The 13,705-nt window shown below is 35.4% G+C and overlaps 2 protein-coding genes across 2 annotated transcripts in view; both read right to left on the reverse strand.

Moving 5' to 3' along the window:
- The window catches only part of LOC125831174 (ethanolamine-phosphate cytidylyltransferase-like), a 912,135-nt gene that overhangs the window by 650,358 nt on the left and 248,072 nt on the right, over positions 1-13,705 (reverse strand). The gene's annotated exons all lie outside the window — the stretch shown is intronic.
- On the reverse strand, positions 3,205-4,424 carry LOC125831537 (uncharacterized). Its single transcript, XM_049510702.1, has 3 exons — positions 3,970-4,424; positions 3,781-3,894; positions 3,205-3,628 (listed from the first exon to the last, which is right to left on the reverse strand). The coding sequence occupies exons 1-3, from the start codon at positions 4,422-4,424 to the stop codon at positions 3,205-3,207; spliced, it is 993 nt and encodes a 330-aa protein (XP_049366659.1).

Genomic DNA, 13,705 nt, shown 5'->3' on the forward strand with positions numbered 1-13,705 from the left:
CGCTGTGACGGGCCAGACGCGACTTAATATCGTTAATAAACCCTTAAACAACCTTATTTGGCACTTTTTGACTTTTAAAGCGAAGGAATGACCCCCAGACGATTTCTACTCGTTTTTCACCATTCTTGAGGCTAAAGGTAAGCTTTTCACTCCCCGAATCTGTTATTCGATCCGTAGAATGTAATAGAATGGGTCAATATTGATGGGGGAGGATTTTGATGTATATTCTATGGTGAAAACAACCCTAAATTGGTTAATTGGGATCATGGGATTGATCTAGGATTCATAGAATTGTTATAGTTTTGGGAAATTAGCGATTGTTTGTTGATTCCCGCGTTATTATGATTGTTTGTGGACCAAGAACAAGCGAAGCGAATTCGAAAAGGGAAGGATCAAGTTTCTTAGGGTTTTGAGCTTGTTTCGAGGTAGGTGATGGCTGTGATTCTATGTTTGTGTGATGTATAATTGTTCTTGCTTCATTATGATGCTTGTATATGTATGAATGTTGCAATGATGATCATGCTTGTTGTAAATGAGATAGATTAATTATCATTGTCATGAAATCATGACTTAATTATATGATCTTGATGATGTACTTGTGATTGTGATTGTGGTGTGTGAATGAGATCGGTTGCCACGTTCTGGCATAACTATTGGATCGGATTGCCATGTTCCGGCATAATTATGGGATTAGTTGCCACGTTCCAGAATAAATATGGGATCGGATTGCCACGTTCCGGCAAGCTAACTATTTGGGTTTGGGTTCCTTAAGAGGACCATTGAATTAGGTTCCATGAGAGGACTAATAAGGTGATGTAATATGTGAAATGCGTTGTTGATTCTTCATGCTGATAATGTTGTAAATGTTGATATATATGTTTGTGATTATAATGCTGTTTGACTTGTTCATGTTGCACTAGTAGGATAGCTGTGTGATCCTACTAGTACATTGTGGTTGTGTACTGCTTCTGCACTTGCTCTTATTTTTGTTGAGTACAGAGCATCTTCACGCGACTATTGACAGACCTCGCTTAGAAGATCAGTGATCGTCACATCGAATTCAAGGGTGAGCCAATTCGTCCGGGCTGCCATGGAATTATGTTTCGTCTATGTCCATCATTTCCGGACTTAGACAATTGTTTTAGTTAGTTGATTAGTTCATTAGTATCTTCTTGTTTAGACTTGGATCATTGGTAGATGTTTTTGTACATTGACTTTTAGGTTCTAGGTTTATCTTCCGCATTGTTAGTATTAGATCTTTTGTTGAAATTATGAGAACTTTCGTTTAGTATTTATTTTTGTTTTCCTATGTTAAATTCCTTAGTTTTTGGATTACTTGCTTGGTTTGGGTTGTAGTAGTGGTTCTCCCACCGGAGTGTTAGTGTGGGTGCCAATCACAACGGTGTGGGTCGTGACAACCACATTTCATGAGGATAGAAGTCACTGATCGTAAATGACCATACCTTTACACTCAGCCCCGTTACAAGCCTTGAAAAGACCTTTTTGATCTTGAGTGAGCTGAAACAATTGTTGGTTGGAAAATAAGGGCAAACCTATGAGTAAAATTATGCATCGTGTTTATCTTTTTTAGTGTGAGTGTCGATAGTGATTCCAGAACTATAAATTGTTGAATCATTGTGTGTGAATATGGGATCACTTTTTGTGTGAAGGCATTTGAGTACCTTTGTTGAACTTGAACTTGCATTTGAAGCAAGTAAAGTGAGCTTGAGAATCTTTGGTAATGGTGAGTCACAACTTGAATCTTTGAGTGTACAATTGATCCTTGCATGAATACGTTGAGTCTTGTGTAGCACTGTTAGATTATGAGTTAAAGCATTTCATGTTCGAGGAATATATAAAATGTTGATGATTGAGCCTTCCTCTATATTTCTCAACAAAGTCTTTTTCTATTGACATTCTTTTTTGCTGTTCTTATTTATTTTTTAACTACTCAATTTTCTTTAGTTTGAATTTTAATATTCATTAGAATTTGAGTATTAAACGTTTTCTTTGTCAAATTTTCTCTGTTAAATAGTTTATCATATTTGATATTAAGAAATTATAGAAATGAAAATTTTATATTTTTTAATCTTTCGATGAATACAATATCAAATTATTGATTTCTTGATAGTCAAACATTGTTCATTCTTTTAGTCACAAAATTTGATATTTTCTTCAAATTAATAAAGAAAATACTGATACGTCATTTTAAAGACTATTTTAATAATCAAGATACGAATTTAGTGGTCATATTATGTAACATAATATTAAAAATATGTTTACGCAATAGTCCTTTACAGTATTTCTGGGAACAAAATATTAACTATTCAAACACATTTTATTTTAATTAGTTCAAAATTTTCTTTCAAAAATATGTCAAAACAAGCTAAGCATTTATTATTGTAAGTAAGAAGTTAAATAGTAGAAACTCTTCATTTTAACAAAATTACAATAATATCCTTATGGGCCCATAACAAAAGTTAAGACATGTATGGATTCTTCTAGATTTTCATTTTGAACATTAATTATTACAATTATTATTTTGCCGTGAAATGATGTTAAAATTACCAAAATGTCATTGGTCGTCATTCTCATGGCTCTTCTATATATAGAAACTCTTCATTTTAACAAAATTACAATAACATCCTTATGGGCCCATAACAAAAGTTAAGACATGTATGGATTCTTCTAGATTTTCATTTTGAACATTAATTATACAATTATTATTTTGCCGTGAAATGATGTTAAAATTACTAAAATGTCATTGGTCGTCCTTCTCATGGCTCTTCTATATATATATAATTTTCTAGCTCAATTATTTTATGTTCGTTTTACAAGAGATCTTCATTTGTGAAAAAATGAAGATCTCTTATTGAACAATGATAATTTACTACTCTATATAATTTAATTTAAAATTAACTCAAATGGGATTTCTTAAAGAGAGAACTATTTGAGAAAACGGAATAACAACTTACTACAAGGACTAGATTCCTGAATTGAAGAACAATAGAAAATAATTATACTAAAAAAATCCATTTTTCTATGATGTAAATGGTTAATCATAGAAAACTATAAAACTATAATTCTTGACTTCCCACACTAAAAACCTAAAATAGAAGCATGACTAGAAGACCACATATGTCGACATATAGATTTGCTGGAGAGAGGAGACACCTCAATTTCTCTAGTTATTTTCCGCCTATATTAGGTGGAAGTAGTAACTCCTTGTAGTTGGTCAAAACCCATGAAAATATCTTCATTCATGTCCACCTTTTCTTTACCATTACCTTTGTTCTGCACGATCTCAACAACCATTTTGTTTTTGCTCCCGATTTCAAGTGGAGGATTAGTTGCGATAATTGGAGAAGCAACAACTCTTGAATCCTTAACACGCTTGGACGAGGATGTTGATGCATTCAAGATTGATGCTTTGGGCAAAATATTTATGCCTTTTGGAAGCTTAAATTTGGAATTACCGTTGCAACTAGCAAGATATCTACGGTTCATGGGGGGATCATGATTGTGTTCACCCGAACAGGATACCAAGAAAATGTTCTCATCCTTTGGGCTTTTCTCAATTTGTTTCTTTGCTTCGCAGTGTTTTGATGTACTACACTTATAGTAATTCCTGTTATGGAATATACACAAAATAATAATCAGGTTTAGTGAAATATTATGTGTATACACCATTAATAATTTTTACTACTTTTTGTTATGATAATTGAGAACGGAAGGGAACATAACTTTTTATGACATGTAAAAAAAGGTAAAAAAGCAGACCTCGGAAATGGGGAACCTTTGATATGCTTCTGACCATACTTGCGCCATGTCCATATGTCATTTTTGAGTTCCTCTTGCAACAATTCATAGGTAAGCCTTATCGACTGATTGTTCCTGATTTCAAATCAGAAGTACTAAAGTCAAAATTTAGAACATACACACATAAAATGTAATGAAATGAGTGGTTACCTTGTTCTAGTTTGGGTCAAAGGAGTCATCATGGAAAAATTGAAATTAGGATAAATGTTAGCCCCTATATCGAGTTGTTGTAGATTAATCCATTCATGTGGTGTTGTAGTTGTTGGTGCCACACACGCTACCGATGTTCGTGATTGAGGAACAATGATTTGTTGGATAAATTGAACTGGTTGAATGGAATGCAAGTACAATTGCTGGTTAATATTTTGGTTCATGATAATAACCTGATCATATGAATTTTCCCGACGAGCAATTGGAAAATCTAAAGAAAAAATTTCAGATAAACCATTAAAACTAGTCATGTCAGGAGCTAAATATTTGTCAGAAGAATTCCAAACATCATTTGGAGATACCTTCAAATCTAAATTAGGAGTTACAACATTGTTAGGTCTACTAATATTACAACTTCTTACTATACCACCTATATCCCGATCATCATCCCCCATTTTAGATCTATATATAATGATATCTAGTTAAATGAAAAAAAAAAAAATGAGCTTATAAGAGAAACTGATGATGTTTTCTTCAAAAGCAGAGATGGAAAAAAGAATCCAAAGAGGGGGCTGACTTATGGAGGAAGTCGATTAGCAAAAAGAACGTTTTAATGCGTAAGAAATTATAAATCAAAGGCTGGGATGAAGAAAAGTGAACCAATTTCGCAAATTATATAGAGAAACTTAAAAGGGTCTCTACCTACCAGGCATATCCACATTTACTTTGCAGTTAATGCACAATAAATATATTTTTCTATTTTAGAGTGAATGAGATTAGCGACAAAGGAGAAGTCAAAGATAATTTTATGTACCTTTTTGTTTGAGATCATACATATCATATCATACACACGAAACTAAGCAAAGTCTATGTCATGACCCAAAATCGGACAGTGATGACGCTTGCCATAACCCCTCAGTAGGCAAACCAAAAAACCAAATTTTACGAAAGATAAGAATATAACGATAAATAACAAGCGGAAACAAGAATAAAGATACAAAATAGGGCCATAGAATAGAAAAATAAATATGATACACAATATACAAAAAATGCCTTAAAACGACTAAGAACGACAAAGAAACATACGAATCAAATCTCCGGACCTGGTGTCACCGGTACAAGAAGAACTAAGTATAGAAATGTTATATGTAAAAGAGAACTAACTAATCAAAATGCAAAATACAAGCCAGTAAAAAATGGAGAAAGCAACAAGTTTCTAGACTCTAGGAGCTCACCATGATCCGAGTCTGTGACAATCACGAGAGATTCAATGCTAAGTGAGAGTGGCACGTACCGGAAGTTCCGCCAGAAAAAGATGCAGAAATGTAGTATGAGTACTAAATTACGGGGTACTTGATTAATCTACATTTGAACTCATTTGGGCTTTATTTTAATAGATTTAGTGTCCTCAAATGTGTATTTTGTACCAATAACTGATGTAAATCCTTAATTTTCAGGTATTTGGTTTGAGGAACAAAGCATGGACACTAATGAGCAAAAAGGAACAAGGCAGCTAAAAGAACAAAGAAAAGAAGGCCTGATGATCCGCCTAACCCATTGGGCGAGTCACCGACTGGCCATGATCTCTCCAAAAGTTCCAGTGCGCCAAGCTCTGAAGGAGAAAATCAAGTCGGCGATAGAAAGAGCAGTCGGCATGTCGCTGAACAGTTCCGCGATGCAGTGTTAGATCGCCCAAAGTTACAGAACTCAAAGATACTGAAGGTCAAAGCAAAAAAGCGATGGAATTGACCAACGGGTGGATCGCCGAGTGGATTGGCGATCCAAACTTACTACACCGAATGGTCCTTCGCAGAATATTTTTGGCGACTATAAATACATTTTTGAATGTTTAGTTTAGTATCGATGTTTGAAGAAGTTTCATTATTGAATCAATTTTTCATATTTTTTTAGAGTTTTGAACTGAGAGTATTGAGACAATATTTTCCTTGCTTTGAAGATTTCTATTTTTGAGAAATTGGAAGTGAGTCTTGAATATTCTTCAACTTAGACCTCTGTAAAACAATATTAATTTTACCCAGTTGATGGAAAACACAATTTGGTACAATTTCTACCTTTTTATGATGTCTAGCTAAAACCCCAATTCTTGGGGTGTGATTATGGGTTAATTAACTGCTGGATATTGTTAATTGTTAGTGTAAATGATGTTTAGAAGTGATTTCATTCAATAATTGTGGTTGAAATTAATGGGTTGTAGTTGCAAATGCAATCCTAACTTCGTATTTTTGGCTTGCTCGAGAGAGATGTTTTAAAACCAAGGTTATTGAAATGATGATCTGTGTGTATTGGGTTGTTATGGGTTCAGCTCGAGAGAGTGAATCATAAACCTCTTCCACACATTCAGCTCAAGAGAGTGAATGGACTAAAGCGTAGGTTGTTCTTAATTGATTGCTTGTTGGTGTTCGAGAGATACCAACTTGATTCGGGATAGATTGTTCGAGATAAAGTTTATCCCCATTAAAGACTAGCTTATTCACTAATTTACAACTATTTACTATCAATTGCAATTACCCAGTTGTCTAAATTAGTCCATAATCGAATCACATCCAAGAACCCGTCTCGATATTGTTATTTTCATGCTATTTGTTGTTGTTGATAATTACAATGAAACCCCCCTAATATTTGACAACTGTGTCACCCTTAATTTGAGATATGTTTTTATTCATAAATTTCTATTCCTATAGTTGACTTGAGCATATTCGCACTTGTCTATTGATTCTCAAACACAAACCACTCCCTATGGGATTCGACCCACCTCACTTAGTTGGGTTATACTACTGACTAACGATTGTTGGCACTTAGTATTGGATGAAGTGTCCTGATACGTGAAATCAGTACTCAATAGACATCATGAGTCGACGGAGCTCAGAAAGATCAAATATACAAAGAAAAACACGATATTTCTAAAATTACAATGGATACATTCTAAGAAATGAAAGCCAATAATCAAGGGAATAGGAAATAACAACACAAGAAAGTGAATAGGGAAACACTCAAGTATTAAACAGTCACAACAGATACAACATGTCATCCCCCGAGCCTACACCCTAAACGTGGCCAACACTCGAGAACTATTGTTGGCCCCAACCGAACCCTTGGCCTGACTCAACTCTCAACGGAAGACGTACTCAACAATAAAAGAAATCTAAAAGTAAATTTTACTCAACTGTCTCAAAAGATAAACTCATAATATTTTAGAAATAAAGCATTCACTAGCTAAAGTGGCAATTCAAGTCTCAAACATCAATAACTTAGATAAAAAAGAATCATGAGCTGCCATTACCTTGCCTATTCTTAGGGCACTCACTCATGAAGTGACCATTCTGACCATACTTGAAACAACCTGTGGAGCCATCCCGACACGTTCCTGAGTAGTTCCTACCATACTTGCACATGCAGGAGTCCCATTACCTCCTTGTGCCACACTACCTTGAGACTAAGCAAGTGTCTAGCTCTAAAGTTCTGCGAATTCTGATTCTTGAACTCACATATGTTCTTTGGTGCTGGTGCACTAGCAGATGATAGAGTAGGTTCATTTGGCTTGTGTTGAAAAGAAGACCGGTTTGCATTACTCTTTTGCTGCCCGGACTCATTTCTTGTTGTCTTAGCCTTCTTGTTTCAGAACTCTTCTCTATCCCTCAACTTATCTTCCTCAACCTGTTGCACATGGATCATCAACCTTGCTATGTGTATGTCCCCTATCAACATAATTGTCTTGCCTTCCTTACTTGACAGACGAGACAACCCAAATACAAATAACCTCATCATACTCCTCATATCAGAAACCATATTCAGATCATAATGGGACAGTTTGGTGCACTTGAAGTTGTACCCATGCACACTCATAGATTCGTACTTAAGAGTGAGGAATTATCTTGCCTTGGCTCTCTCAGTTTGAGGGGAAAGAAACGCCCCAAGAAGTCTTTCTCGAACAAAGCCCAGCTTAGAATTGGTGCATCCTCAGCTCTACTCTTCTTCCATTGGTCATACCATACTTTAGCAACACCCTTCAGTTGGTATGCAGCTAGTTCCACTCGTTCAGCATCAGCAACATAACCACAAAAACTTTCTGCAACTCTTCCACAAAGTTTTTCGGATCCTCAGTGGCCCTTGAACTACTGAAGTCTGGAGGATTCATCCTTAAGAGCTCACAGATCCTGGATGTATCAACCACATCCTGTCGATCCCTTCTCTGCTGACCAGCTTGGTTGGCCACCACTTGACATAACATTTGGATAGCATCTCGGAACTCAGCATTAGTGACCTCTCATTAGGGTTACACTTCTAGTGTATTGGGTACCCCTTGATCCTGAGGATCAACATTCTTCTTAGAAGGATGACCTGGGACAACTATTCGTGGAGGCATGATCTGAAAGATACGCGCAAGCACGAATTAGAAAGAAACTTTATAGAGTTGAACTCCATTGCACGAAAATAGTATGAAAGATGTGAAATAGTTCCTAAATGTTGCAGTCTCCTAATTATAGATGTGGCACACTTCACACTGATAACTAGGACTCTACAGACACGACTTCATAGACACACTAGGACTCTTGAACTCTATGCTCTGAAACCAAGTTTGTCACTCCCCGAGCCTACACCCTTGACATTTTCGACATTTGAGAACCATTGTTGGCCCCAAGAGAACCCTTGGCCTAGCTTAACTCTCAATGAAAGACTTACTTAACAATAAAAGAACTTTAAAAGTAAACTTTACTCAACTGTCTCAAAAGATAAACTCAGAATATTTTAGAAATAAAAAATTCACTAGCCAAAGCGGCAACTCAAGTCTCAAACATCAATAACTGAATTAAAAAAAGACTCATGAGCTAGTACTGACTATCTATCTATGAAGCCTCTAGTACTATCAGGGATGTCGGGACAAGACCCCCGATCATCCTAACAAACTAAAATACTGGAAAATAAAGAAGGGATTCTCCGAAAATAAGGAGACTCACCAAACAAATCTGGAACTCGACTGGATCAACGAAGCGCTGGTTGATGATCCTGGTTACCTGTATCTGCATCATGAAAGATGCAGGCCAAATGGCGTCAGTACATGGAATGTACGAGCATGCAAGGGGAAATCTAAAACACAACATAAGCTTGAACATGAACTAAAAAAAAAAACTTACCTCGTCTCCACTCAACTGAACCTCAACTCAATCTCATGTCATTTTAATATAGAAGCAATATCAATAATGCAATATAAAGAAACGCTTTTAAAACAATAGATAGCAACTCAATGTATTGGAAAATACAATATAACTCAGTTTGTATGTAAAAATACAAAATAAACTATGTTTGGGAGATTCTCTAATCGACAACCATCACTATGAGGTATGTGATGATACTGCTGTGAGAATTGTCCTATACTTTGCCGGGGTATAGGACTGCTCACTAAGTGGATCCATAAGCTATGCTTAAAAAGCAATAAGGAATCATCTAAAAAGTATGACCCTTTCTACCCACGTTGGCTACATAATTTATGGGGGTTGTGAGTTGTTTGAACTCTCCCCCATATCGGTGCTCAATACTACTCCCAAAATAGAAGTTAGCTCATATGTTTTAAAAAAAAAAAATTCCTCATCCTCAAGTTTGAGAATATTACTCAAAAGATTTCTCTTAAAACAGATAGTACTCAAAATTGCTCATAACTCTTTTGGAAATCAGTGTTTCCTCTCATATTAAATTTAAAAACATTTACTCTTGGGAATACTTGGTTCCCATATATTCATTTTGAAAAATGAACTCAACTTTACTCATCCTCAAACTCAAGTACTCACGTCTTAAAACAAGTTTTAAAAGTTTGTAAAAGGACTTCTCAAAATAACTCAAAAGACTCTCTCAAACTTGACTCTTAACTCTATCTTGAATTTGAACTATGAATTGAATTGTTATGATTTATTTTATGAAGGATCTCATAATGATTAAGTGGGGTCTAGATAGTTGATAAATAATAAACAAGCGAAAATGCTATTTGGGGAGCAAAGGTGCAACGCAGAGATGGATTAAACTATTTTGTGGCGAAATAATTTTTGAGACAATGGAGTCCGCGCACTCTCCGCAACGCAGAGAGAGGGGTAATTCTTTAGGGGAGCAACTCTGCGACGCAGACTTGGGCTACTATTTCTGGCCGATCTTTTCTTCCTCTCTTAAACTCTATTCAACTCATACCCACTGAAATTCTAAGGTAAAAACTCTCAAATTCTTATAACCCAGAACAATCTCAGCAAAACCCACACAAGAAACTATCAATTTACTTACTTCAATTGCAACTCTCACCCCAATGACTCAACAAGAACTTCATTACCAAAGAACAAAACTAAAACTTCAAGATACTCATCAAGAATTCATCAAGAACTCAAATAAACTCAATCTTAGGGATGAAATTCGAATATGTAAATCATGATTGGCATGTGGGTGAACGAACCCAACACTTTGAAAACTTACACACCTCGATTCGCAAGCAATCTTGATTGTTCTTCCTTTTCTCCTTTTTTCTCTTTTTGAACTCTCTTCTACAACGCTAAGCGTAATTTAGGATTTGTTAAACTGACCCAAATAAGAGTTGACCCCAAAATATTTATTAAAAATGTTTTAAGCGATGGGGTAAGGAAAAGACCAAAATACCCCTCATAATTTTGGGTAGCTTTTCTTAACTGGACAGACAGACTTCAAACGGGCATATCTCTCTCATCCGAACTTGAAACTTAGCAAACTTAGTGGCGTTGGAAAGATGATTCCAAGACCTTTCATTTGAACTCGTATGGGCCACCTAACTCATCTTGTACTTAAAGTGATGGCCATTTGAAGTTGACCCAAAACTTACAACTTAAGCATAACTTGCCAAATTTCTCAAATTGGCTCTTTCCAAATTGGTTCTTGCTAAAATTAGTTCTTTTTAAGACGGGATGTTACACAACAAACCAAACACCGGGATGATTCAATGAAAGAGATGAATGTAGGGAAGTAGAAGCTCGGAAGATACCTCGAGTTGCCCAGAGTGATACCTCAGACTCATCAACAAGTGTGATGCGGTGAAACATAACCATGTCAAAGTTAAGGGCCATCAGAATAACATATCAGACTTATCAACAACATACCATGTAGAAGAATGTAGCCTGGATTCGAGTCAATGGACTTCCCCAAATGATACCTCAGAGTTATTAGCGTAGAAATAACCCAAAATGCATACAAACTCATAAACCAAGTATTTTACAATTTCAAGTCATAAAACCCTGAAAACATTGTATTTTTCATATAAACCCATTTTACTTATTTTAAACTAGGATCCACACATTTAGGCTTAACAAGTAGGAAACATTTAATGAAAAACCCTTTCCCAATCTTTGATATAAACTTACCAAGGTTTGTTTCAAGAATAGCAAGTCAAATGCTAGAACCAAAAGTATGAAATCATGCCAAAACATACACAACCCAAACAACATCAACTCATCAATCAAACATTCAGGTAACACCCAGCATAGTATACACATACTAACCTGGAAATGCAGTTAGTCCAAGATCATGTCCTCAGGCTCAACAATCAATAACTTTAAAGAATTTAAAGGCTCAAAACATAAAATAAGCACACAGTCATTCCAATGCAGAGCACCATGCAACAACCTAAGTTTCATGTGATATAAAAGTCATTTCTAAAATACTAAATGACACCAAGATCAAGGATAAACCTAGACTAAGGTTTTCCAGCTAAAATATAAAATAATCAATCCAAAATAACCATATATCTCTTAAGGAAATCATGCAATCCTACAACCTGTCCTAAAATTCTACCTAACAATTAAAACTACACAACACATAAATATACTAACCAAGCCAAGTACAAAAGAAGTGAAATTGTAACCTACCTTGACGTTGAGGCACCTAAACATCTACTCTGGAGATTTTCCCTTTTGAAGGGTCTTTGAAAGATGCCACGCTATCAAAAATAAGTTGGAAATGCTAATGAGTGGTAGATTTACCCTCATTTGTCGCCTAGTTAGCTCAATAATTTGTGTACTTAATGCCTAATTTTATCCTATTCTAATGATATTTTGATGATTTGCACCTATGAAGGGTAAGGAAAAAGGCAAGGATGAATGTGCAAAAGAAAGGACAAAACATGAAAAGAAGTGTAAACTCCATATTGGTGATCGCCTAACATGAAGGGTGAATCCCCCAGTGGTTATAAACTCGCCTAAAAGAGGAACTAATTGACGCAAGTCGGTGGGCTAAAAGATGAACGATGACTCACCGAGTGCAAAGGGTGAACAAGGTGACCATCGCCAAAGGTGACACTACTTGGAGAAAAACTGAAAGCCAGAAAGGCGAACAAAAGGTAGTACTCGATGATGCGCCGAATGTGAAAGGAACACTTTTAGTTTTTAGGGTTTTCAACTTTTACTTTTGAAATTGACAATTTGAAGTTGAAATTCAAAGTGGGTAATGCTTGTAATTGCTAATTTCATACACATGGTTGCTTTCAAGCAAGGTATAATTTCTTTACACTTTGTGATGGGTGGTTAAAACCCCAAGATCTAGGGGTGCAATTATGGGGTTGGATGTTGATTTAATGTAGTGAGTATTCTGTTATCACTACTAAAAAATTGCTAAAAACAACGGACAGAAAAGTGACGGACGGCGTCGCTCCAAAAGGTGACGCTATTTGCCACACTGTCCGTCACTTTTTAATAAAAATAATTATTTTTTAAATTATTTTACAAAAAGCGACAGACGACATATCTTAGTCCATCGCTTCTTTTGTGAATTTTTGCGCCAAGTATATATAAAATTAATAATTATTTATTTAATATAAATATAGACATTGTCCGTCGCTTTTAATTAAAAATAATTATATATAAATTTAACAATAGCCACTCCGTCCATCGCATTTGAATTATTTTATTTTACTAATTATTTTTTTATGAAAGCGACGGACAACATCTTTATGTCCGTCGCTTCTTGGTCAAATATTTTAAATAAGCGACGGCAACGTCTCTATGTCCGTCGCTTTTTGGTCAAATTTTTTGGTCAACTATTTAATGAAAAGTGATTGACTTAGAGACGTTGTCCGTCGCTTTTCAATAAATATATGATACTTACAGACGCGATTTCCCCCATTTCTCATTCTCTCTTCTCATTCTCTCCACTCCGCCGCCGCCGTCCCTCCGTCTGTTGCTGCTGCCGATTGGAGTCATGAGGAGCTGCCGGTGCAAGCCTCACCTATCGGAGCTGCCGCCTCCTTCCCCTCTCTCCTCATTCTCTCCTTTTCCTTTAAGGCTAGGGTTTTATTTATTAAAAAAAATCAATTTGAGCTCTATTTGATTTTGTTAGTTATGTAATTGTAATTAGTTTATTGATTTTGTGTTTATTGATTGTTAGTTTGAATTAGGGATTATTAGTTAGTGAGTAAATTGAAAATTTTAATGTTAGGGTTAGTTTGAATTTGGGTATTTCTTGAGTTAATTAGTTTTATTTTGGGATTGTAAGATTAGTTTGAATTAGGGTATTTAAGGAGTTGTTTGAATTTGGGTATTCTTTGAGTTAGTTTGATTTTCGGATTTTAGAACTAACTACAATTTGAATTATTATTGAGATTTTAGGACTAATAGTTTGAATTTGGGATTAGGAATAGCTAGTTAGTTTGAATTTAGGATTTTAGCACTAGTTAGATTTTGGGATTTTAGGACTAGTTTGAATTAGTGATTTTAAGACT

This window comes from Solanum verrucosum, unplaced genomic scaffold (assembly GCF_900185275.1).
Source record: "Solanum verrucosum unplaced genomic scaffold, falcon-dt-bn FXZP01000049.1, whole genome shotgun sequence".
Classification (NCBI taxonomy): domain Eukaryota; kingdom Viridiplantae; phylum Streptophyta; class Magnoliopsida; order Solanales; family Solanaceae; genus Solanum; species Solanum verrucosum.